This window comes from Sceloporus occidentalis, unplaced genomic scaffold (assembly GCF_023333645.1).
Source record: "Sceloporus occidentalis isolate IW3139 unplaced genomic scaffold, rSceOcc1.0.p SCAF_5, whole genome shotgun sequence".
Lineage (NCBI taxonomy): Eukaryota > Metazoa > Chordata > Lepidosauria > Squamata > Phrynosomatidae > Sceloporus > Sceloporus occidentalis.
Genome location: NW_028316985.1, coordinates 164918700 through 164946098, shown reverse-complemented (window position 1 = coordinate 164946098; position 27399 = coordinate 164918700). Strand labels below are relative to the sequence as shown.

The 27399-nt window shown below is 38.9% G+C and overlaps 1 protein-coding gene across 4 annotated transcripts in view; it reads right to left on the bottom strand.

Moving 5' to 3' along the window:
• Positions 1-27399, bottom strand: part of CENPE (centromere protein E) — a 50213-nt gene that overhangs the window by 5309 nt on the left and 17505 nt on the right. Inside the window, exons 15-37 of one of the 4 annotated variants that reach the window (XM_089526041.1) lie at positions 27036-27118; positions 25196-25348; positions 23515-23589; positions 23175-23315; positions 21719-21853; positions 20795-20972; positions 19746-19897; positions 17349-17657; positions 16158-16469; positions 15445-15603; positions 14595-14804; positions 13739-14005; positions 10818-11132; positions 10588-10725; positions 10193-10342; positions 8809-9009; positions 7286-7360; positions 5771-5983; positions 5269-5478; positions 4351-4557; positions 2024-2263; positions 583-786; positions 73-185 (exon numbers count right to left, since the gene is read on the bottom strand). In XM_089526041.1, the coding sequence (XP_089382167.1) occupies positions 73-185; positions 583-786; positions 2024-2263; positions 4351-4557; positions 5269-5478; positions 5771-5983; positions 7286-7360; positions 8809-9009; positions 10193-10342; positions 10588-10725; positions 10818-11132; positions 13739-14005; positions 14595-14804; positions 15445-15603; positions 16158-16469; positions 17349-17657; positions 19746-19897; positions 20795-20972; positions 21719-21853; positions 23175-23315; positions 23515-23589; positions 25196-25348; positions 27036-27118 (4240 nt within the window). The remainder of the gene's footprint in view (positions 1-72; positions 186-582; positions 787-2023; positions 2264-4350; positions 4558-5268; positions 5479-5770; positions 5984-7285; positions 7361-8808; positions 9010-10192; positions 10343-10587; positions 10726-10817; positions 11133-13738; positions 14006-14594; positions 14805-15444; positions 15604-16157; positions 16470-17348; positions 17658-19745; positions 19898-20794; positions 20973-21718; positions 21854-23174; positions 23316-23514; positions 23590-25195; positions 25349-27035; positions 27119-27399) is intronic. The other 3 variants (XM_089526042.1, XM_089526043.1, XM_089526044.1) reach the window with 3 other exon arrangements.

Genomic DNA, 27399 nt, shown 5'->3' with positions numbered 1-27399 from the left:
TAGCTGGGCACTGAAAGACTACATAGAACTAAAAGACTACATAGATTTACTGTTAAATGAAATTGGACTTACTCCTGGTCAAAGTATTTGGACTGTTTCATTTTTGCCATATCAGCTTTTACAAGTTGAGTTTTGAGGTCCTCGATTTCTTCCTTATACAATTCAGCACCTTTATTTAGCTGGGCCTAAATTTAGAGAGAGAGAAAGAACACATCATCAAGTGAGGAGGGAAAAGCTGTTACTTATTCCTGTTCATGGATTATTCCAAAGGTTACAGAAAATAGTTACAAGTTAACATTGTTTTATGTAGGAGAACATAATATGCTACTACAAATTATACTGTAGCATTATTGTCTTCCCAGCTTTGAAGATTAAGTGTTTAACTTTGCAAAAGAGCCTCACTTTGGTCTCCAAAGTGTTTGTTTGGTACTACACACACCAACAATTTCAAATAATAATGTATCCATTCTCAAACCTCCTACAGATTTATGAATGTTTGGTTCTTTGAGGATGTTAGTATTCCTATCTGTAGAGCAAAGTACAAAAGTAGAAAACAAACTTTGTTAAGAAGTCAGCACATACCTTGAGTGTTTCCATCTCTGTCAGTGCAATTCTTAAGCCATTCTCCTTTTCCTCTAATGCAGACTTAAGTTTGGGCACTTCACTCCCGGAAGTTCTCACATTAAGTTCCATCTGTAATATGGCTATTCTTTTTTCCTTTTCCTGGAGATTTCTGTCTGCTTCATTTACTCCATTTTCTAGCTCTTGGATTTTTTGCTTGAGATTCTTGGAACAAAACACAGCAAGGTATTAGGAAGCTGAGTAACATTTCTAAGAGGAAAACTAGATTTTACTGATGGTAACTGAACAGACTGATGTTCTGCCAATTTGGCCCATGGCCAAAGATTTGGGGAACTAAACCCAGCAATATCTAGGGACCTGAGTTTGGGAACCACTGGGTTGGAGTTTTGCATGAGCCCACCTTCTAGTACCGACCAAGCCATGAAGCTCACTGGATGACCTTGGATAGGCCATTTTTTTTCCTCAGCCTGGCCTACCTTACAGGATTATTGTGAAGTAGGGAAGAGGAGAACAATGTAGATTGCCTTGAGTGCATTGGAAGATAAATGTAGTGAACAGATTAAAAACATACAAGGCAACCACATGCTATTTCACACATGTTAATGTAAAATGACACTTTTAGTATATGCAAATAGGAAATGGGACTATTGCCAGGTGCTTGATTGGCTACATTTTTAAAGCACAGGAATACTGTATGCAGTAAGTTAATTTGCCCCCTCTCATTGCCTCTAATCAAAAAGAACCAGAACTCCATGGCATGGGATTTAGCATTGCGTAGCTAGCTGTGCACTTTGGTAACAAATCTCAAGTTAGAACTAGATGAAGAGATGACAGTGGGGTTGCTGAAAAAAGGAGTCCCATGCTTTCTCTCTTCCTTGGTAATGTCTAGTAACAGAACGCAGATTACAGATCACGTCATTGCTCACTTTCAAGGAGCACTCAGCTGAAGCTGAATAGGGCAAAGTATGGAAACCCAGCATGATGCTACTGCAGATCTCAGGGAGAAGAGAGGGCAGCAATTATGCATCCTTTACAGCATCTGGTTTTGTCAAATTTGCCATCCTTTTAGAGAGTAACCCATGCAATCCCCATCTGATTATCAGGGTTAATGAATTAGATAGCTTACAAAAAAGGCCATGTTATCCTTAAGTGAAAACACAAACTTTACGCCCACTAAAATGTCACCAAAAATGAGCTTTGTAAGCCGCTCTGAGAGCCTTTAGGGCTGAAGGGCGGGGTATAAATACCGTAAATAAATAATAATAAATAATCTAATCAGGCTGAGTGTTATGCAGACTCTTAAAATTTCAGGCTAATGAAAAATTCTGAAGAACTAGAAAGCTTGCTTCTTTTGTGATGTTTTAAAGATCCTAATTTCATCCCAAATGTATGTATGACAGACATCAGAATATGTCAGTACATGGTAAATTTAACTATATACCTGTATGCCTTCTTCTGCTGCTTTTAATTTATTTTCAAGTTTACAGTTTTCTTCCTTTAGTGCTAAATTAGCATCTCTATGAAGGGTTTGCTCTTCCTTAAGTTTAACCTCTTCCTTAAATGCATTCAGTTCCAGAAACAGTTCCTTGGTTTGTTCTCTGCATACTTTCAGGGCAACTTCAGTTTCTCTGCAGTAGTCAGCATTTCTGGTGTCTAGCTCTGATTTTGCTTGAATGTAGGCCTGCAATAAAATATTATTCATGCAGCTATCACACAAATAGCAAAAGAAGGCATTAGGATTTGTTATACCCATGCTATCAGCCATCACTAAGGTAAAGATGTACAACAATAGCTTATATATTTTTTGTTTTGATAGAGATGCTGTTATTCTGTTTTCTTTTGTTCCCAAACAGAAGTCTTGAAGTAATACAACCTTGGCTGTTTTCTCTACCACTTAATTACAGCTTCATTCAATAAATCAGTGACTTCAGCTTTGAAAATAAATGATTGTATCTGATGCCTTAGATCTACCATTCCACTTCAGACTCATACTTTAATCTTGGCTTGACATCCCTCTTTCATCACAGATGCTGTGTGTCAGTGTGTACATGTATAGATATGGAAGAACAGGTTGCTTACTTATAATTGGGGTTCTCTGAGGTGACCATTCAAAGGTGAAAAACCCATTTGTCTGAGATCCTGAAGAACCACTGTGTGATTGAATGAAACCAGTGGTAGGTGCGATACTGATGCCCATTGTACAGTTAATTCATTCCAGTTTTTGGGGTGAAAATTAAACTCCAGGTGTGAGGATCTGACTCTCTTAAATTTTGGAGTAAAACCTGGGCTGAAGTCACTGTTCCACTGACTCTGGCGCCATCACCAATGAGCAGGGCATTTGAAAGGTCATACCCACTGTCATTCTACAACTACACACACACACACACACACCACAGCCTAGTAAAGCACTGCCCTAATCAAGCAGCAGTTCCCATGTTGCTTCGCATCATGACAGAGCATTTAAATGTAAGACATTATTTCTTAGATTTAATGCAAACTTGACAAAGCAAAATAAGGATGAAACTCTTAAAATCTTTCAGTCATTGTCTAATATTTTTCCATCCACCATCCACCACCTCAGATCACTACCTTAAGCAAGGGGAGAGAAGTTTCCATTGTTCTAGAACTGTTACAGAGAGCACACATTCCCACTGCTCAAACACCCAACAATTCTGTTAGGAAATGGTATTCTGTCTGTGTCCTATTTCCAGCAGAGATTTTGATGGTACATCTAACAACAGATACCCAGATGAAGGAAAAAATACCCAAAGAGGGGGGGGGGGGAAGGGACTGCATTTGGCTAGTGCACTGCCTCTATTTGCCTTAAAAGTCTTTTAAAGCTATGACTAAATTCAACCTGTAGATTCTTTCCTGTAGATTGCAGAAGCTGGCCATTGGTATATTATCATCTGGACTTCTTTCAAACGTTCTCTGTCCTCCCTGTCTTTTCCGTCTATTCTGAGTGTCCTTATCAGGCCCATCTTTTCAATGCATGAAACAGGGCAATGCCACTTTCCTCTTATTTATTTTTGAGTGAATCTATTCCCCTCCACCTTCGTTTGTTTTCCTTTACTCTCCCCAACTATATTTTCCCTCCACAAAATCTCATGTCCTGCTAGCCTCTGTATGTGAACCACACTGGCAGAAATTCTACACATAATTAAGAATACCAATACCCCATGAATTTAATAGGACTAAGCGACCTGTATGTGCCGTACTAAGACCTGTGGCTTAAATATTCCTTAGGATGACCAGTTAGCCATATCTTTTTCCACTGGAAAACAACAACAACAACAACAAACAAACAAAAAACCTCAAAATATTTTCCCGAACTAATGTTATCTGTTGTATCTCTCCCTTGACATGGTGGTCTTAGTTTTATTGGCAAGTCTTCTGATAAAAATGTACTTTTATGGATTACAATTCACAGAATCCCTCAGTGTGCACAGCCAACAACTAGCTTTTCCAGACTGTATTAAAACACTGACTTCAAAGATCTCTGGAGTTTCCCACTAAACACAAACTAACCTTTTTTGTAGCAGCAAAAATGTTATGAGGATTTATAGTTGAGTCATTATAGATAAAAACTAAATACCACACAAAATATGGAGCAACATATCACAAAGTAAACAAATCTGTAAGCAGACACAGTTTGTGTCCAAAGCTGCTTTGAATGACTAACCCATGAGAAATATATTGATCCACACAAGTGTGTTCCCATCTCTACAGACACATATGATTTGATAGTTGTACACTGAAGCTTTGTACCTGAGCTTTAGGATTCAGGAACCGACCCACAGACATGAGTGTTTCATTATCTTGCTTGATGCCTCCCTCAAAATCTTGTACATCAAAATGAACTGAACAACGCTCCAAATACTGTTTTGACTCTTCACCATCACTTTTCAGTTGTTTTAGCTTTCCTTCTATACTAAGAAGTTCCTCTTCCATTTCTGAAGTATCTTTCAATATTTTCTGCATCAAGAGATAGTGACATAAATTGCTGTGCTTTGTGTTATTTGTGTGCCGTGAAGTACTTGCATAGGAAGTGTTGTCACATCAAGTTACAACTTTGACCCATCTTGTTCTATTGCTGACATTATAGGGGATGGGAAACCTTTTGCTCTCCAGATGTCTTGGCTTACCAGCTCTATCAATCCCACACTGCTTGGCCAATGGTAAGTGGTTGTGGGAACCTTTGACCCAAACAGCTGGATGATCAAAGCTTCTAGTCTAAACTAACTTATAGTAGCTCTCCAGGGATTCACACAACCCTCCCTTGATACACCCCAGATCAAATAGACTGAACCCAATGCCTTCTAAATGGAAAGCACAAGTTCAAGTAAACCCAAGTAATGTAGAAGTGCAAAAATTAATAATAATAATAATAATAATAATAATAATAATTGAGACCTTCCTGTTTTATTTTAAATTTTGTTTTAAAATTGTACTATTTTAAAAGTATCTTTTGTGAGCTGCCATAGGTCCAGTTCAGGAGAAAGGTAGCATATAATAAATAAATGAAAACATTAAAATATTTTGCTTTGTTGCAGATTCCATTTTCTTTCCTTTTAGGACAGAAAATGCTCAAGAATTACAAAATAAGCACTGGGAACATCCCAAATATATACCATGATAGCCTAACATCCCCTGGCTCTGGACAGGAAATTTGGGGAGAAATGGTACCTCTGTGTATAGATCCAGGTACTGGTTCAATTCAGAGATGTTGAGCTGATGGGACGTGGCTTGGTGTTCTTCCAAATTACACTTTTTGAGATGTTGAATCTGAGTGAGCAGCTCAAGTTGTTTTCTTCGCTCATCAAGCAGCTCTGTTGTGTAGGTACTGACTTTAGTGTAGTATTCAGCCTTCTTCTTGCATATACAAGTAAAAAAGAACTGTTGAAAATGAAAAGACATATTCAATGAGACACTGTTCTACTGGGCTGGTTCTATATTAAGTAAACAAAATGAGGTGACCACTTCAGGCAGCAGACTTGGGATTCCATGAGAGACAAAACATTTTTATTTATTTAAATTGTCATTATTAATGGGAGGGCAGCTGCCAGGGATTGGAAAAAAAGCTGGAGGGATTTTTAAAAAATCTGAGACACCTACTTAAACAATATTGCTGGCTTTCAGTTACAATTAAGCACACAACAGAAATAATCACAATATTCAGAACTGATACCTGAAATTTATTCAACAAGCTATGAAGACTGTTACTTATGTGCCCATGTTCCATTTGAAGCCTTTTGACAGCTTTTGCTTGTTGAGATGGAAGATCAGCAAGGCCTTTGGCTACAACTGATTTCTGATGGTCGAGTTCATGTTTAATCTGAAGAGACATTGTTTTAAGATATTCTGATTTCTTTTCCAGGCTTGAGAATGATTTCAGAACCTCCTAAAATAAAGAAAAGCTGGCTAAGACTCCGCAGCAAAATAAAATGTTTTTACAACTTATACACACACTCTCTCTCTCTCTTAAAGGGAAGACTTCAGTCACCAACTGAAGTATCTACCTGTTATTCACAAAAATCACCATATGTGTACTAGGTAAAAGGAAAGGTAGTCCCTTGACATGAATGTCTAGTGTAGTAGGGGACAGTGCTCATCTCTTTTTCTAAGCCAAAGAGTCAGCATTGTGAGGACTGCTCTGGTGGTCATGTGGCCAGCATTACTGCACCGAACACTGTTACCTTCCACCTGAGAAGTGGCACCTATCTATGTACTTCCATTTGCATGCTTTCGAACAGATAGGTTGGCAGAAGCTGGGACAAGTGACAGGAGCTCACACCAACATGTAGCACTCAGGCCTCGAACTTCTGATGAGCTCCTGTTACTAGTCCCAGCTTCTGCCAACCTATCAGCTCGATTATCAGAATTGGCATCTTAACTATTAAGCCACCGCATCCCCCCCCCCCCCCCCCACTGACAGGAATTCATTGAGCAGGTCACTGATAAAGGTTCATAATAATGATGTACCTGAGTTATCTACTCTCACACTTTCACATCTACTGTGAAAATACTTGAACTAGTGTCTAGGCAGAGACCTTCATGGTGGTTCAAGGGTGTACATTAGGAGCACAAGAAGTCTGGGGGCGGTACTGGACGGGACCAATATAATCCACAAATTACCATCCAAAGCAGAACAGAAAATGACTGAAAGTTCATTTTCAGTTTTGAAAACTCTTTTTTAAAAGTGACCTTCCCTTTTAAAGTATGTGAAGGGGAGGATTGTGCCACATTTTAAAGGCAAAGTGGCATCCCTGATGGCTCTCAGGGAAGGCAATTTTTGGGGTCTGGATGTCAGATGGCCTCAAAAATTGGGATCCTACGGGATCTTTAGTAAAAAATAAAACTTTTCAAAGCTTTTCTCAAGACCTCTCTCTGAAACACTTTGTTCAGAGTGAGAAGCTGGAATGCTTAGGTTAGGGATTTCCCTCCGTAACCAGGTCCACTCTTGTCCCTAAGACCTCCTCGCTGTTTTTCTACTTAGCTAATTAGATCACAGACTGAGTACTATAGACAAATTGTTATATTCTTTTTTTCTTGGGTAGTTGAAGTAAGAAATAGATAGGAAGCAGATGGGAGCTAAAGGCATTATTGTTCCAGGAATGTGAAATACAGATCATGATTTAAAAAAAAATCAATAATGGCTTAACAGTAAGATCAATTAAAAGTTTCTTCATGTACTAATATTTACCTTGATCCTTAATACTTTTGCTTCCAAGCTTTTGATGTCATCTTGCTGCTCCTGTTTGACATTTGTTTCAGGGAACTGAAAAACAAATAAATAGAATATGTTTTAGAGTGGTTCCCAAACTTTGGTCCTCCAGTTGTTTTGTATTTCGGCTCCCAGAATTCTTTGGCTGTTGGTAAAACTGGTTGGGGCTTCTGGAGTTGAAGTTCAAAAAACCTGGAGGACCAATGTTTGGAAAGAACAGTCTTAGGATATGAGTGGGCAGGCTCTGCAGGTCTGACTCGTTTTTCTATTAAATGACCATCCTGAACAATCCCAAAAAGGAGGAGGAGGAGGAAAAGAAAGCAGAAGTGGCTAGATGTGGCTTAAATCTGGGACAGAAACAAATTAAAAGCCATTGTAGTTTGGAAAATGACTGATTTTTTGCTATTAAACAATGCAAGGGGTCTATTTAAAAGGAGAATTTGTTGGGCAGGGGGAATATCTGGGGTCCAGAAAGGCTTTTTTGGGTCTGAAAAATAAATAGATATATGCATTAACTTTGTTATCCCTACTATAAACTATTGCATATACTGAAAATGAACTATTATTTGAGTGAGGATACTTATGGGGTTGAAATTACACCAGTGATGTTCAAATGGGAGCTATAATGAAGCTTGAGGAAACGCAAAGGTTTCCCGATATGTAGTTTATTAATGTTCTGTTGGCTGGAGGATTCTGGGAGTTATGGGTGCAAAAAAGTAATGTTTCCAAACTCTGGAAATTTTGGTAAAGGGGTGTGTGGGCAATTACATGGGGGAGAATTGGCCAGTTTCCACCCTCCAGCATTCTTGTAGGCCAAGCCCATGAACATTCTCCCAAATACTTTGATTTATTCAAGTCTGTCCCAAAATGGTGACTGACAGTGACATTGTGTTACTTCTTGTCATCATTTGGAGATGAACTCAGACTGGAACAGTGATATTTGGGGGTGCTGGGAAGTTCTGGGGTGCCCTTTTGTGGCTGGGGGTGTTTTTGCATGTGTTGGCGTTTCTGTGGCGGCATCTGCACTGCAAGAATAATCCAATTTGACGCCACTTTAATTGTCATGGCTCCATCCTATGAAATCTTGTTGTTTGTTGTGCCACCAGAATTCTTTGACAGGGAAGGCTAAATATCTCATGAAATAACAAATCCCAGAATTCCGTAGCAATGAACCATGACAGTTAAAAGTGGTATCAAGTTCAATTATTTCTGTAGTGCAGATTCAGCCCTTATGTGTTTTTTGGATAAAATATGCTCTCAAATCATACTTTTAAAAAAAATAAAATGGGGATTGGGTTGGGGGTTCTTGGGGAGACCGGCAGGAGGCATCAGGTGACACAAAAGCTGGGTTCAGAGGCTAGATGGCCACACTTTGTCCATCCCTGCAGTGAAGTCAGATTTTCCCAAGGCTGGTTTCAGACCCTAACCTCTGGCACCAAGAGAACAAATAAGATAATATCTCACTGAGGTTAAGCATCCTTAAAGTGTTTTAGTCTCCATACCTTTGCAGTATTTTCGAGCAATTTTTCCTGAAGCTGGCCATTTTCTGCTTTAAGGCTCTGCAAATCCTCCTGAAGGTTCTTTCTTTCTTTCTGAAGCAAAGAATTCTCCCTTGTTAGTTGATGCACTTTATCTGCTTGGTCTTTAAGTTCAGCTGCCAATCTTTCCTTTTCACGAATATGCAAGCTTAATTCTTCATTCAGCTACCAAGACAAAATGGCACAGAGCAGACAAATATCACTAACCATCTTAAGCTTGTCTGATTAGACTTTCTGGTAATCTGTTGTCATGAGGAAAGTTACAGTAACCTAAATGCAGAAATAACCCTAGTTGAAAGCTAAATTACCTTTCCTTGGGACCTACTACAACAACTCTCCCCAACAAACATAAAAACAGAAAATTTAATTTTCACTTTTAAAAGGTGCAAGGATATGTGGGAGGTAATCAACGGGTAAACTGTACTTCCTAAAAGCTTTCAAGAATTCAATTCCTCAATTTTTGTTCTTTAAAAAAAATTGAGGTAGAATTAGGTGGGCCTAGGAAACCAGGTGTGGACACACATAACTCCATCTTGCATGTTATCTACCTTTGTCTTATAGCATCATCACAGAATCTGCTTTGAGGCTATTTTTTTCTTAAAGGTAAGCATTAGTAAAATGTAAATGCATTTTTTTTTTTAAAAAGATACTTGGTAGTTCGAAACATTCATCCCATGCATTTTAACAATTTATATAGGAAGTGCTTAACATGAAATTTAAGATTTTCAAACATTCAGGAATACAAATGGGGGGAGGGGAGTAAAAGTTGCAACTTCCTCAAATGTGGTGATTCTTTTTAAAATATGTATTTCACCCAAAAATCTTTAGAAAAGTAAGTTTTGTGTTCAGTAAACAGCAGAAACAAGTTGAAAAGAGCATAGTTTGTGGGGGGAGAGGGAAGGAGAGGTTTACTAACAGTTTATTTTTTTACCACCCCACAGTTAACCTTTTAATAATTTGGGACCATTATAAAAAATGTAGGCAACCTGATACCCTCTAGATATTTTGGATATTTGGACTCTCGTCAGAGCAGTGAGCATGGCTGATGATAAGGGATTATGGAAGATGTAATTCAAAACATCTGAAAGGCATGAGGCTGCTAATCCCATCTTTAAAAACATTCTGTACTATCAGATGAACACACTGTCAATGAGGGATTGCACATACATTTCATGCACATCCAGTTAGATCAGAGGTGAATCTGCAACCCACTAGATGTCCGAGTACTACATCTTTCAGTTCCAGCATGTGCAGTGGTTAAAGATAATGGGACATGTACCCCAACAACAGACAGAACAGCATGGATTTCCTTTTCCTTTGGTGTACACAAAATGTATTGTTTCCTTACTTTCTCTCTTACTTGTTCACTCTCTTCTAAACATTTTGCTTCCAATTTCTGAAGCAAATTTGTCTTTTCATCAATAATGCTATTCATATTATTAATCTTCTCTTCCTGATGTCGTATTTGTGCCTGCAAGTTCTCCATTTCTGTCTCAGCCTTCAAAAAAATAATAAATAATAATGTTGAGTTCAACTAGCTGGAAACTCACTAAGAAATATATTATTTAACATATCACCTGCACTTCCAGTTGCTAGAACCAAATAGACAAAATTATGAAATAAAATGCTAAACAGGGAATTATTCTTCCGAGATCCATCTACTGTTACTTATTTTCAAATAAAGATGATTAAGAATGGAGTACTTTAAATATGGAATCCTTTTCAATGGTTGTATTTTCTTACCTCTTGCTTCAGCGTCTTCTGAAGTTCTGAAGACCAAGATTCCTTATCTACGATTTCTCCTTTCAGTTCTGCAACCATTTTGGTATGTGCTTCAATAGCAGAGTGAGCATGTTGGAGTTGCTCCTGCAGTTCCAAATTCTTAAAAATAAAAAAGTACTGATCAGCCACTAATATATGACAAATTATATTAAAAAGTATTCATCTGGAAGCTGTAAAAGTTAGATGCTTACTCGTGCAACTGTCCTTTCTATAGTCTCGCCCAGACGATGGACAGTTTGAATCATGCTGACCTTCTCAGACTGAAGACTTTCTACTGTGATTTTCAGATTGGCATTTTCCATGGTAATAGATCTCATATCCTCCATAGTAGTGTGCAGCTTCCGAGACAACTCTGCTTTTTCCTTCTCCATGGCTTCCATTTTAGACTCGGCTGAGGCCTTCAACTGTTCCATTTCATCCAACCTTCCTTTATCTTCCTGACTCTGTTCTTCTCTCAATTCAAGGCTTTGCTTCTGGCGAAGGCACTCTTCCTCTAGTTTTTTAATCTAAAAACAGATTTTGGAGACTGGTCAAGTGAAGGTACTCCTCATTTCTTACTCATTTTTATGCAGTTTTTGCCCCTTTAGGAGCATTGGGAAGAAGATATGATGAAAGTGCCCAAATCCAGAGCTTGGAAACATATCTTTTTTGGTCTATCATTCCAACAATCTCCCAGGCAACCTGGCCTATTCCCATATTGGCTAGGGGATACTAGAACAAGGATGGACAACCTGACCCTGGCCTGCTCTCACACAGCCTAATTTCAAGATGCAAGTGATCAGTTCAGGCTTCCACAATCACAATGTATCTGTTTGCAACATATATCAAGTTGGAAAGGTGGAAAAGAAATAAAAAGGGGGGAAATGAAACAGAGTAAAAGAGGGGGAAAGGGAAGGAAAGAGAGAAAGGAGGGAAAATGAGAATAAAAGCGGAGAAAGTAAAAAGAGAGAAATGCAAGAGAATGAGAAAGAAAGAGTGAAAGAGAATGATAAAACGAAGAAGAGAGGGAGGAGTCTATTTTTTAGCTCTGGCCCTATCTTCATTCATGTTTACCACTGGGCTATGGCCCCAGTAGTGTCCCCAAGGGAACAATGGTCCCCAACAGAAAAGGGTTCTAGAACCAAGTGGTGTTGCTCTCTCTATAACCATGAATCCTCATGTTACTAAATTAAGGATTGTCAAGAGATGGTATCTCCTTTCCACTCTGGCTGCATCAATAGAGGTATAGTGTCTAGATCAAGGGAAGTAATGGTGCCACTCTATTCTGCTTTGGTCAGGCCCCATCTGGAATATTATGTCCAGTTCTGGGCACCACAATTCAAAAAGGACATTGAGAAACTGGAGCCCGTCCAAAGGAGGGCAACTAAAATGGTGAACGGCCTGGAAACCATGTCTTATGAGGAATGACTTAGGGAGCTGGGGATGTGTAGCCTGGAGAAGAGAAGGTTAAGAGGTGATATGATAGCCCTGTTTAAATACTTAAAGGGATGCCATATTGAGGTGGGAGCAAGCTTGTTTTCTGCTGCTCCAGAAACTAGGACCAGGGACAATGGATGCAAGCTACAGGAAAAGAGATTCCATCTCAACATTAGGAGGAACTTCCTGACAGTAAGGGTTGTTTGACAGTGGAACAGACTTCCTTGGAGTGTAGTGGAGTCTCCCTCTTTGGAGGTCTTCAAGCAGAGGCTGGATGGCCATTTCTCTGGTGTGCTTTGATTGAGATTTCCTCCATGGCAGGGGGTTGGACTGGATGGCCCTTGTGGTCTCTTCCAACTCTATGATTCTATACCTTGATCAACTCTGGGATGGAGAGGAGGCTTTTTAAAAGGTGGGTGGGAAGAAATGCAGAAGAGTAACTAGAGGTCAAGGGACGTGTCTTTCATATATGATAAATGGGAGAATCAACAGGTTCCATCATCAATTCTCTTCCATTATATAGGAATCAGGTAGCAAAGGATTGAAAAATAACCCAGGGCCACTCTATAGCAGCAGCCTTGTTTGGAAGCAAGACAAGAACTATGAGGATCCTCCCACATTTGGAGGGCCTGTTTGACCATTTACGTAGTCCTGTTATGGATAGTAAAAGTTTGGGATGGGATCCTTCACTCAAGTATCATGAAGACTCAATAGCTTTTCTTATGCTGCCATATTTTTATTGTAATGGAAACAAAAAAGCATAGATGATGTATGGACACTCTGGCTACAACACAAATACAGAGAGCCTTCTTTCATATTTGTAGAGAAAATTCTGCTCTAGTAATACTTTATCTCCACTCCTAAAAATTCTTTAGCAGATAGTTAATAAATGGCTTACTGAAAAGATGAAGAAACTGGCTTGTTAATATGACTCTCACTCCAAGCGTGAAGCAGAGCTTGGAAAACTCGATAGCTTTTCTTATGCTGCCATATTTTTTGTAATGGAAACAAAAAAGCATAGATGATGTATGGACAGTCTTGGCTACAACACAAATACAAAGAGCATGGAAAACATAACTTTTGGAACTACACCTTCCAGACTGCTCTCCCTCATTCCAGCATAGCCAATGGCTTTTCTGAGCTTTGTAAGTGGGGGATGATAGAAGATTTTTCATAAAATGTCAAGCTTTTAAGGACCTGGCTAACATGGGGCACATGTACTGCCAACTAGTATCACTTTAACTGTAATGGCTCCATCTCAAAGAATCCTGGAACATGTAGTTTCAGATACTTAGAATTCTCTGCTTAAGAGCATTAGCCTACTTCCTTGAACTACCATTTCAAATATACCCCAAAAAGAGCAGGGTTGTAGACTGAAATAGATACCTCTATACAGTTGGGTATCTGAAGTGTAGTTCAGGAGAATGCACCACAGCTCTCTAGCTGAAAACATCCAATAACTAACCAAACTATAAATCCCAAAACTCCTTAGCTATGGCAGTTGAGTGATGTAATTCTGTACTGCAGCTACATCCATGGACCAACAGATTGGTTAACCAACTCTTCTCCCCTTGCCAGTATGTTTTTGTTGCTTCACAAAAAAGCAAAACAAACAGAAACAGAAACCAATCCATAGAATTTAAATGGCTTAAGCACATTTTAATTCTACTTAACAGAAATAACATGATTTTCTTACCATTGCTTGGGTAGCATGCGTTTCTTCTTTGAGTTGGTCTCTTTCTGTTTGCAGAGCACTATGCCTGTCTCGCAGATCATCTCTTTCCTGGATCAGAGCTCTTATTGCCTCTTCGTTCTGAGCTACTCCCACATTGTCTGTTAGCTCTTCTTCTATTACAGACTCAGTAGATTTTAACTGTTCCCTTGGTTCTTCCATTTCATTCTGTTTTTCCACACTTTGATACAGCTCTTTCTGTATATCAAGTTCTGCATTCTTGCTGGCAACCTTTTAAAAAAAAGAAAAGGAAAATGGGTAAGATGTCAGTGGTGCACTCTAGTTTCAGGTGCCAAAAGCTTACTACATTTCAATTTTTTAGGTTCTTTAGCTTTTCATATTGCTCTCTTCAAACTGATTTCAGCAAAATGTGCACATTGCCTTGTTGTTGCTTAAGTCAGGTGGGTTACAGACCGCCATTAGGGACATCCTGAGGACGTCCCAGTTTGAAAAAGGGGCGTCTCTTCCAGACGCCCCTAACCCTATCACAGACAGAGTGCACGTTGCGCCCCGGAAGTGACGCCGTGAGTGTACGACTAGCGCCTTGCGGCGTCTCTTCCAGGGCCCAGGAAGGAGCGCAATTTCCGCGCTCCTTCCTCGGAGCATCCGGGAGCCGCGTGGTTTGGCCGCTGTGGCTCCTGGACACTGAAAGCGAAGGTGGAGCCAGACCGCCGCAATCCGGCGGTCTGTAACGCGCCCCCATCTCAAATGTGAATGAATTTCTTGAATCTCAATGATGTACCAATTAACAAACATTCAGAGCTATTTAGTTGATTAGATTCTGAATCTATTATAAAGACCTGTAACATGCAATAATTACCAACTGAGAACTTTCCAGGGGCTTATTCTTCTCTTCTTGCAGAGCTCCCAGTTGCTGCTGCAGTGCTGCCCTCTCTTGTTCAAGGGCAAAGATTTGTTCCTTCATCAACTGGAGTTCATCACATTCTTCCAACCTTATCTTGTCTGCAACAGGTTTAGTTAGATTTCTCTCCACATTGAAATGTTCCAAGTCTTTGGTTAACTTCAATATCTGTAAGAAGGAAAAGAGCACAGTTTACTTCTGAAGAGGTGACTGCACTACTATTCTTGCAGGAGATGAACACATAATGTTAAAACTGTTCTCCCACAGAATTAAAGGCCCAAGTTCCCATACTTATTTACGCAAGTATAGCCTGCCTTCTCCCCTCATACACTTACTGATTTTTCTTTCATGGATTTGATGATTCACATATTTGATTAATATAGCCTCTCTAGCTGTATAATTACAGCGCTTTAGAAATGAAGTTTAATAATAATAATAATAATAATAATAATAATAATAATAATAGGTCCACCAGCATTATTCAATGGTCAATTTCCAGTGAAACTTGACCAAAGGGTCATGCTGGAGTACCTAGATTCATAGAGAAGTGTTCTTGCAGGTGGGAAAGCTCTGTCCCTCCAGATGTTGCAGTTTTAGAACTCCCACTATCTCTGGCCTTCTCCCGTGCTAGTTGGTGGAGGTCCTGGAGATAACTATATTCTTCAAGAACTGGGAATCAGACTCAGAATTCATTACCAATCTACTGCAAATCACTGAAAAATCTACCAGTACATCCAACTGTTCTTTGATCTATTCTTATCTTAGACTAATATGTATAACCAAGCCATTCCTTTTATAGGTATCTTACCTCTTGCTTCTGTTCTTCAATAGTGATTCCTAGAGATTGTCTGACATCAGACATTTGTGACTCTCCCTCTGCAATAGTTTTTTCCAGTTCTTGAATGTGATTCTGATACTGCTGCAGAGAATTGTGACAAACTCTCAGTTCTTCCTGTACCTCAATGTTCTTTTACATTAAAAAAGAAGATAAATGCATGCATCAACATTAGCATGATATACAACAGGGGTGGACAAAATGTGGCTCATGGGCCACAAGCAGCCTCCAGTGCTCTTTTGTGCCCCCAGGGATCATTTTGTTTGCTCTAGAATAACTCCAAATGCGCTCAGGGAACATAGAGAACATTTCCACCAAATATGGAGCTCCCTTGCCTCCCAAGGAGTCATAAACAATTTTTGCAAAAATTTCTTGCCATGAAGTGCTCCATAATGTCTTGTGGGCCTGGAGTTTTCACCACATTTTGCAGGCCCCCTGGGACAATTTAGCCCCAAAACAGCCCCCCCTTTTGAAATCCCAAACATAGGGTAAATGCCCCCAAAGGTGTTTAGAGGGGGAAATTATTGTGTGAACAGGTGCCCCAAAGTTTCCTCGGGTGTTAATGTGTCCCCCTAGCCTTCCACAGTTACCTACCACCAATGTATAAGATTTATTGCAGTGGTATGATTGATTTTTCTAACCAGACTTTCCCATTCTCTACTTGTACATTCTGTACTTTGGCTTACTATTGACACTGTTTCCTGTATATCTTCTTTGATCTGGTCTCTCTCCTGCTCAAGAGCCTCCTGCTTCTGTTTCAGATCATTTCTTTCTTGGGTCAGTGCTATTATTTCCTCTTCACTATCATGGAGTTTCTGAGTTATGGCTAGCCTCTCTCTCTCTCCAGCTTCCATCTTAGACTCCCAAGTTTTCAACTGATCTCTGAGTTGATCCATTTCACTTAGTTTCTTATGAGCTTCTTCAAATTGTTCTTTCAGGCTGAGGAATTCAATTTGTTCCAAGTTCTTCTGCTGTAGCTCTTTGCTTTTGCTAGAAAGCTTTTATTTATTTTTTTAAAAAAAGACAGCATAGACACTCAGTATTAGTAAAATGAACTTAAAAATTTTGGTTTTGAAATTGCATCCAAGATTTCTGCATTTCTCCTAGACAAAAACACTCCCATTCTGATTTATTATGTTAAAAAATCCAAATTAGGACATCTTTACATTCCTGCATAATTATGTCACCAGAGCTATACATGCTGCCAGAATTCAACAGGTTTCCAGCCAACATGTAGTTCCATGCAGGGTTAGACCACAGGGTTTCTTGTCCAGTATTGCTACCAGAAACTACAAATAACACCCATGTAAAACAGTATTCCCTCCCATTTGCATTAGCCGTAACTGATATTGGGTAGTTCGGTTCTCAGACCAGTACAGCTCAGAGGATGCCGAGTCTCATTTTGCTGCCTTCTAGAAGCCATACTAAACCAAATCAAATGCACGTGGTATAACCATTAGGTTTCAAACAATATAAGGTACATGAACAGCATTTAGGTCAGTGAGCTGCTTGTTGCAGAAGACATAAATATTTCATTTTAATGAAGGGGAAGAGTAAAGAAGCACACTAATGGATCACAGAGCCTCATGTTGTTCTGGATTCCCATCTCCGGTAATGAGGACTCTTGCCTTCAAATAGCAGGCTAAGAATGCACTTTCTGATTGCTGCTAGGTCCTCTATTAAGTACTTATCAAATGCTGGGCCTTACTGTAATATATGTAAATAAGAGCAAGGACCCAGGAGAAAGTACTAAAGTCTCACTAAATTCTCAGAGCATTCAACAAAAATACTTGAAGTTCAACAATGTTGCAGTGAAACTAGTCAACACTCTGTCATTAGCTTCTGTAATAAGAAAAGATTAGCTACCAAGTACTCACTTCTAGCGTTAAATTGTTAACAACTGTGTTTAGCTTGAGATTTTCATCAGATAGAAGATCTACTTGGCCTTTCATCTGTTTGCTATCTTCTGATGCAATCATAAATTTTTGACCCAGTTCATCACAGTGATGCTTCAATTCTTGAAAAGCCATGTCATTTGCTCTCATTATGTCAGTGTTTGTAAAATCCTCTTTAGATTTTAATGCATTAGTTGCTTCTTGGAGCAACCTCTCCTTTTCAGCTACTTGAGAAAGCAAGTTCTCTTTTTCGGAGGTCAATAAAGAAATTAGTTCAGCTTTTTCAAGAATCTACAAATAGAAGAAAGACATATTCAAAATGGAGTATGTGCATGACTATTATTGTCACACTGCTGCTTCATCAGATGCATTTGGGCTGGATAAAGAATGGGGATGTTTTTTAACCTAAAATAAGAGTGGAAGATCTAACCCCCCCCTTCCATCCTCTTAGCTTAAAGTAGGGACGTACACCTTCTAAATACCTGGGTCCATTTTTGCCTCTTCCAAACACTCCTACTGTGGAAAGAAAATTGCCCCCCAAATTGCCTCTAGAAGCTTCAGGAGGCATGATTTGCCATTTAAATGTTACTTAACCCAAGCCAGGACATTTGAACAGAAAGGTCTGGTTTCTTTCTTGTGGACCATGTTGGGAATCCAGCCATTGGAGGTTAGATGCCATTTTATTTATTCATTCCTAGTTTAGAGCAAAGGCTTACATGGTACTATCCCATTTTAATCACAAAACAGTCTTATTGCCCAGATGATGGGAAAGTTATTTTTCAAGCAAGAGCTCCCAGAATCTGCCAGCCAATATGGCCAGTGTCTGGGAGTTACAGTTCTAAAAAAGTACCTTTACCAAGCTCTCTAATTACTGCCTTGAGCTCACTAGAGGAGAGGTGGAATATATGTGTTAATAACTATAGCTATGTAATAAATAAATAATATAATATAATATAACGACTACAAACTCCCTCTTTTTTTCCAGAATTCTGGGCACTCCATTTTTGCTAGGCTTGAGCAAACCCTGAATTCAAGGCAACTTAAAGTACGAGTAAGAAATACAATGTGCCAGAAAAAAAATTATAATGAGCTCTAGGTGTTTTGAATTATGGATGTCTACAATACATGTGTACAAGTAACTGTTTTAGATATGCTTAAATACACTTCTATAACCATTATAAATGTCCACATGTATGTAAAACCTCACATTACTCCACCCCCAATATAACAACTGAAACATTACTGCTATCTGGTCAGCAACCATGCCTTCCTTATACTGAGCCCAGAAGCTAATAGGCAGCCAATGAAGAGATTTCAATATAGATGTAATAGGGTCGAATTTAGCTTTGTCAGGTTGGTTGTAGGTTATTACCTATAAAGCCATACATGGCTTGGATCCAGTATACTTGAAGGAACACCTCCTCCCATACAATCCTTCCCACGCACTCAGGTCCTCTGGGAGGAACCTACTTCAGCCAAAGAAAACCAAGCTGGTAGCGACTTCCCAGAGGACCTTTTCAGCTGCCGCTACTAAAATATGGAAGGACCTGCTGGAAGAGATCTGCCATATTATATCTTTGGAGGCGTTCAAAAAGGCGATAGAGACAGAGCTCTTCCGGCGGGCCTTCCCAGAATAACCTCTAGGTGATCTAACAAAACTTGATCTATTTACTCTTCCTCTGCCTCTCCTGATCGTCTCTTGAAATAATTCGACCTGTGTCGAACCTTGGTTACAAAATTTGTAACTAAGTATATTGTACTGGGGGATACTGTATTGTATTTTGATGTTCATGTGTAATTTTAGCAAATGGAGGGAGGGTTAAGGGGATTAGGGATATTTTACAATTTTTTGTATATCTGTTTTATTAGACTGTTGTTACCCGTCTAGATCCCGGAAGGGAGAGGTGAGATATAAATAAATATTTTAATATTATTATTATGAACAAATTCACAGAACGTTTAACATAAATCAGAATAAAGAAACAAGGTACTAAGAATGCAGATTCCTCTGAATGACAAAGGTTCCATTCTATGTTAGCATGAAAAATACAACTCTTTCAAAATCATAAGCAGACTTCCATATAAACATTGTTTAAAAATTAAATATTTATCATTATCATCATTATTATCATGTTATTTTTGTCAGTTTGTGTGGTTCCTGAAAGTTACAGGGATAAAAACCTGACCTCAGGAACATTCAAAGTTGCCCATCCCTGGTGTAATGGATGTAACTCAGTTCAACAGCTATTCTGATAAGCAATGAGAGAAATAGAACAATTATGACCATGAGGAGGAGGGAGAACATTTCTGAAAACCATGTCTCTTTTTCTCATGCTAGGACTCTTAAAAGCTTCAGACCATCCCTATTACATTTTATACCTCTTTCTGGAAGATTTCAAGGTCAGGTCCTGAGCCAGCCTCTGATAACACAGTTAGTTCTTTCCTTAAAGCAGTATTCTCTTCCAGAGCTTTATTCAGTTCATTTTTTAAACCCTCAATCTTTCTTTCCAATTCAATACAGGATAGCATGTCTAGGGCAAGGAAAAAAACTGTCAGTGAAATTTACAAAGACAGCAATAATTGTGTTGCAAGTTTTACTATCCTATACAATTCTTGTTCTTCATACTTATCAACTTCTGTGAAATACCTTGTTACAGTAGGCACCCTTTCCATTCTGATTACTGAGAGAAGAATTACCTGAAAAGGCTTTCCTCTTCTCTGTCCCAGGCTATACCTTATGACCCAGGCTATACTTATCTTCCCCAGTCCATACAGCTGGCCCTACCATGAAACAGTGAGGTGACTATTTCAGATGACAGAAAGCAAGGGGAGGACAGCAAGACCAGCCTTTCAGCTGTTTCCCTCTGTTGGGGAACCAAGCTACAAATGCCCTACATAACTTGTCCAAGTTATTATTGGTCAAAAGCTCTCACTGAGGAAGTTGCCCCCCAAAGTAACAATGTTATAGATAATTTGAAGGATACAGTGCCAGAGCAATAAGTCCCTGCAGAGGTGAGAAAGAAGGAAACAACATGCATGCATGAGACTGGTTGAATGGGCCAACTGATCCATGTTTAAACATGGAAAATGTTACTTTGCTTCAGACAAGCCACATCTGGGACAGAAACCCTCAAATGCCTGAAGTAGAGTCCTCTCATAAACTTTAGAACAGCCATTGGCAATATGGTCCACTTAATGATGTTGGACTGTAAGCCCCATCCCCCTACCACTGACTTTGGCAGGTAGGAATTGCAGTCCAACAACATTTAGAGAGCTTCACGTTAACCACTCATGGTCTTGAAGTTAGCTATCCTAGGTATGAGAGTGCCTAAGCACTGCCCATTTAAATTCATAAAACTTTTCTTTGCTGACACACATTTAGCTCAGTTAAATGGAGGACTGAGTAAACACTTCTTGCTTTGCAGTACCTTTGGGAACCTTCCCCTCCAAAAGTGATGTCAGTTTTGAATTCTCCTGCAGGTAATACTGGAGTTCTTTCTGCAAGTCAGACTGCATTTTTTTGTAGGTAACTTTTCCAGCTTCTAACTGCCTTCTGTAACATTCATTGTCTGTTTCCATTTTGTTGTAAGTCTCCAACAGCTGTGTCTACATGGAAATGAATTAATATTCTATTATCCTAGGTCCATTTATGTGCCAATAAAGCATGTAAAAGAAAAAAAATGTATGTGAAGGCAAGTATCACTGTAGTATGATCTTTTCACCAGAACTTAGAAAAATATTTTTTACTGTAACTCTCTGATCCCCTCCACCCAGCTAACAGGACTACTTTCCCCCTCTCTATATAGTTATGCCACCACAGCCAACTGTATCTCACATTATATAATCCTGCTAGGAAAACAGCAGAGTCCATCAGGACAAAGAAACATGTATGTGTAATATAGTTGTTGCATTTTGCCTTTCATAGTGCTTATATTGGGTACTGACAAGGCAACATACAAACATTGTATCTGCTCAGTAGATCTTACATGTAGACAGTCAAAAGAGGATGAAGTGAGCAGTTAATATTGAGAATGATTGTTCTTGTGAGACTGAAGGAACAGGGCACACCCCACCCACCGGGATAATATATTAGTGTTAATAGAATAAAGGCGACTGAATCTGGTTAACAGGACTATGCAATAAAGCTGAGGAGAGAGCGGTTGGTAGAAATGGTTAACCACAGTTTAGAATTCTGAGAGATCCTGCCTGCCTGAGTTGGCACGAGGAGATAACCCACGTTTTGTGTACTGTGCCTTCAATCTCATGGAGAATAACCAATTTTTCTTGATGTAATGCAAGGTTTTACAGTGCATTGTAATGAATGCCATCAAATGCAGCTGAAGAAGTCTTACAATTTTTTCTGTCAGCACCATGTTTTCACTTCTGAAGAATGCAGATTCTCTTTTAGCATCCAGTGCCACTGCTTCAGCATCACTAAGAGACTGTTTCATTTGCTGCATTTCATCCAGCCCTTTATTTGGTATTTGCTGCATAAACAAGAACAATACAGTATTTCCACATACAAAGCCTCCAGGAAGCATTGGCAAACACTGATATGCTTCTTTAAACTTGGAAGCCTTCTACCCATATCTTTCCATATGCTATAATAATAATAATAATAATAATAATAATAATAATAATAAGTTTTATTTCTACCCCGCCCTTCCATAGATATGATCAGGGCGGCTTACAAAATTTAAAAACATTACAATAGAAAATGAAAATTCAAATATAAAAGTTAAAAACATTACTACAAGAAACAGGAACAGGAAATCGATAAAATACACTTGTCAAGGGCAAAGAAAAGGAAGGTAGATACATTTTTGTGGCCCCCGAAGAACCCCCCCCATGTTTCCAGAAGCCCCAAACTATTGGACAATTTTTGCCCCAGAACCACATAGAAAATGAAAACATGTGTGAAACATGTGAAAACATTCTCCCCAGGACCTTGTACTCCTGTCAAATACCTTTATTTTCCTCCACAGATGAAAACAGTTCTTTTCATTTGTATTTTTTCCCCATTTTGTGGGAAAATGGTGACAGTCCAACAACTGATGACTAGCTTATTAAACTATATGATATGATCAGTTTAGATAAGTTAACAGTAATAATTAGGGAAGAATCAATGTTCAGACATGAAGAAAATCGGAAAAATTGATATTGTACTGGAAAGAAAAATGAGGCCTATCAGATAGTGGTTCTAAGTTTGGAAAACTAAGGGAGAATCTAAGCATTTAAAGTTTAAGTTAACTGTGAAAGAATAGGCTAATTTATTAATTGTCACTTAGATGTAGTGGTTTAATTATTTCAGTTATACAGTGCACTGATTTAAAATATTTTAAAGCATTTTTGATATGTAATTAATAGATCTCCAGATAATTTAGTGAAGGTAGAGAATAGGTTGAAATCATTCTAGTATATTGCATTCATAATGCAAATAATGCATAATGCAAAATAATGTGGCATTTAATACGCTTTTGCTGTAACACAGAAAATATGTTGAAAATGTGAAATGAAAAAAGTAGAGATAATAAATAGAGATGGTAAATAAGTTACAAGGTATAAAACTGAACCAGTTCTAGGAGGACAGGAAGTCACATATTGTAAGCTTGTAGTAAGATAGATATTTGATATAGATTATTTCATTATATCTATAATATTTAAATTTTACTTTTATAATATTGAAGAATATCATCTATATCTGGTTGTTATTATTAATACATTTTATTTTATTTATTAAATAAAAATTAATAAAAAAGAGAAAAGTTTTTTGAGGCCATTCATCAAATAACAATAGTTCATGCTTACTATTGAGAAGGACCTATCTCTCTTCCCATTTTCAGCATTTACATCTTCCATGAGATTTTTAAGCTCAGCAACATTGTTCTCTAGCACCTTCACTTTATTTGCCTGCTCTTTCAGCTGCATATCTTTTGATTTTATTTCCTCCTACAAAGAAAAGTGAAAAAAATACAAAAGCAGAATGTTGTTTTTAGGTACATTTTCCAATGTCCTGGTGGAATGGGTGTTCGGCACTATTACATAACTAGAAACTCTGGCCCAAGCATTGGCTAAAATTGATATCAGCCCATACAGGTGTGAAGTTTCACTACATGCAAGTCTGCCACCATGACCACCACCAGCTCACCTGAAGATCTTGATTGTAAACTTCAGCATTTGCAATTATAGCCTTTAAGCTGGAAATTTCATGCATTAGTTGCATCTGTGGAGCAATCGAAGCAAAATAGCACAAGCAATTAGAAGCACCCTTCAGTTTAGCTTACCTGCCATCACCTACCACAAAAGCAAGCAGGATAGATAATAACCCAATTGTTGCTGTGGGTAAACACTGAGATTATGCATTTCTTACAGTGGAGGCCCTTCAATAGTCCTAAGAAATACAAGCCTCAGCATCTGGTTATTTACACAATTTATTACTTCTCTACCATTCAGAACAATGGAAGGATGTAACAGTAATGTACAGCAAACATTACTGTCAACAGTAATTCTACTTGTAGAACTGCCAGGTGCACAGAATGAATGCATTTCTATCTCACATTTCTTCCATGAGGGAACTCAAAAAGGGAATGCAGATTTCTGAACCTAATACGTATATGGATTCATCCCAAAATAATGTGAAAACATTCTCCTGAACTCTTCACCAGGCTAGATGTGTGTTTCACATGTAGCCTGTGATGAGTTTTAGAGAACTCAAAACTTGCACACAGTATTCTGGTCTCTGTACAAACTTTTGTACACACAATTTTGTGGCCATTGGCCAAATAAGGGTATTGTTCTAAAACAGACTTTAGATTTTTTACCATGCAATATGGGCAGCTGGAATACCTGTTTATTTGGATTTCGTGTATGACAATGCATTAGAGCACTGCTGGTAATCCACATTGGAAAGTGGCTAGCACTTAGCTTTGCTTTTCCTCACTTTTTGATGTCGATGCCTTTTAATGACGATATTTGATATAAGGCAGGCTATAAATATTTTGCTAAATATAACATAAACTAATATTATGCCATACCAAGAGTTCTCCTAAGCCACAGTTTTATCAATTGAATGCAAATGTACTGAAATATTAAAAAAACTCTTTGCTACTTGTGGAAAGCTAAGTAGCAATGGGACTAGGTGAGCTTTTTGTCAAAAGCTGAGGAAGTAGACTTAAGTCTACGAAAGCTCTACCAATGTGGCACTACCACAGAAGATGCCTTCTTTCTTATGCCCAAACATCATGCTTCAGAAAGTGGAGGGATCACAAAGAGGTCAAGCAGACTGGCAGCTTGGAATGACCTCTGTTTGGTTTGGGACTGCGACTAGATGCCACAAAGCTGGCTTTTTACGCTCCTTTTCCAGCCACATTTGGGCCGCCTTAGATGGCTGTAAAACAGCTTCACCACAATCCAGGGACATGTGTATGCTACACCTCCAGACTGGTCCAAAGGCAGCACTTTTGGCCCATCTGTTTCAGGACAAAGAAAGCTCTCAGTAGACCAACTATCTGCAAACTTGTATTTGCCACAATTGTCTTGATGCATAAATTGTACTCAGGAGAAGGAGCTATTCTTAGGACATACATATGGAAAAACAGAAGGGTTTCTAATTTTCCTATCATCTGTAAAGCAGGATTAGGGACAGAAGGAGATGGTGTTAAAATTAAAATACCACATCCGTCAGAGAAGCCATGGTCGTGAGCCTGCAAGACCTGAGCATGGCAGCTGAGGATAGAATAACTTGGAAATCTCTCATTCATAGGGTTGCCATAGGTCAAAATAAACTTGAAGGCAGCTAACAACAAATTACAGATACAGTACATGCCTACCTCTTGCTCTTTTGCAGTCTCATTTTCAAGCACCTCAAACTCCTCAATTGACATTTTCTCCTTCAGTTCGGTAAGCTCATATCTCAGCTGATTATTCTCCAATTTCAGATTATCTAATTTTGTTCTCATAGATTGTTCAGTGACAGTATTATCCTAGGCAGAAACAAGAATAAGAGATTAAGAGGTTCTACATACAACTTTAGATTAAATTGTGTCAAAAGAGTAAATTGACTCACCTTCTCTTCTACAAGGGTTTCACACAGCTGGACAGATTCTGCAAAGTCTTTAGTACTCAAGAACAAAATTTTCTAAGTGAGTTGTGAAATACTTCTGTTTGTAATCCTAGTTAAACTTCCTTTTGTTATCAAAATCATGGATATTAATGCACAACTTATTCTGGTGTACATTGCCGGAAGAGATCCGTCTTATTACCACTCTGGACGCTTTCAAGAAAGCACTGAAGACGGATCTCTTCCGGTGAGCCTATCCTCCAAACCTGTTGTAATATCTCACTTTGGTTAGTATTGCATTCTCTTTACAGAGAATCGACCATCGTATAGTATCGTACTGTATTGATAGTGACGTATTTTTATGTAATGTATTTTAAGCTATTTTTTTTATATGTTTTATTGTTGTAACTCTTGACTGCTGTAATCCCGCCTCAATCTGTAGGGAGAGGCGGGAAATAGAAATAATTTTTATTATTATTATTCCTATAGCAATACATTGGTAGCTCAAAAGTGGCTTTGAATAAAGCCACTGTGGCCTGATGACAGGCTGCAAGAAACAGTGAGTTTGGAGTGAGTGGTCAGCTTGACTTTGGGCATCTAGGAGTGTATATATGTGAGTCAGCTGCATGTATGTAGGCACAAAAATTGTACATTTGAGGAGAGAGAGACAGAGAGAGGCAAGCAGGCAGCTGTACACTCCATCCAAGGAGCAGCCATACCCACTCTCAGAGGAAGGAAGAATAAAAGGAGAAGCAGTGCCTCAGAGAGAACATGAGACCCTGTGCAGGGAGAACAAGATCCTGTCTCTGCTTTGTGGTGGTTGTTTGCATTGGTCCCTTGCTTGGTTTCCTTTTGTTGTTTGTTGATGCTGCTGCCATCACCCAGGCCTCAGAGTTACAGGAGCCAGCATTGTGGGCAGAGGATTATCCATCCCATTTGACATTGGCTGTTGTCTCTTTCCTCTCTTCTCTTTCTCTTCCCCCTCCCACTTGGCAGTTTTTTCTAGCATGTCTCGGATACAGTGTCTCTTCCTGCAAAATACTTTTCTCCCTTGGCATGTTTCTATTTGCATATGCATGTGTGTCATGAATGAGTGCTGCTCTTCCTGCTCCTCCCCCCCCATGGTGTCATCTTCTCGGGATTCGAGACCATGTCCACTCATAGTGGTAAGTACCCCCACTTTCTTCCTATATCCCCCTCCCCAAACACTTTGAAGTCCAGGTTGTTGTTCCCAAAGACTCAACAAAGTCCTGGTCCTTTTCTCCAGCCCCAAAACCACTTTCAACCTTTTAAAATTATAAGTAAACAGAACTCATTAATTTGACATGTGGGTCGTAATTACTACTGGGAAGTAATTTAGAATAGTTCAAATAGCAGTCCATCAAAAAGTTGAACTGTACCCTAACTCTTATATAAAAAAGAAGCCATCCCCTTATCTGAGCAGAGTGGTGGACACCTTTTTGAATGCCTGGTTGAAAGAATGAAACAGGCACCTAGGTTTTACTCTTGATTTATCCATGGGTCATATCAAAAGCCACACTTTTGCCCCCAAACCTGCTCCTTGACTAATTCATGAGATCAACTTATACAAGAGTATACCTAGTACTTACAAAGTTGATTTCAGATCCTGGAACCCATTCTTCTTCAGGTAGTGCACCACTGGCTGTAATGTCTGAGAACTCTGAAGACATAGCTGAGCATGAAAACATTTCACCAAGAGGGGGAAAAACAGGGAGAGATGACAAGCTTAAATGCAAAAATAGTGCCTTGAGATAAATTCAAAGAAGGATGAAGGACATAATGCATTTGAACTTGGATTAGCTGAAGATATAAGAATGCTTTTCTTATATTAAAGAGGGTTCTAATTCAAGTAGGGGTCACTCTGGCTTTTTGATTTTAGTAGGCATCCCAATTGACCAAATGACTGCTTGGCCCTTGAATTTAATCATAAGCACAATAGCCGAATCCATAATT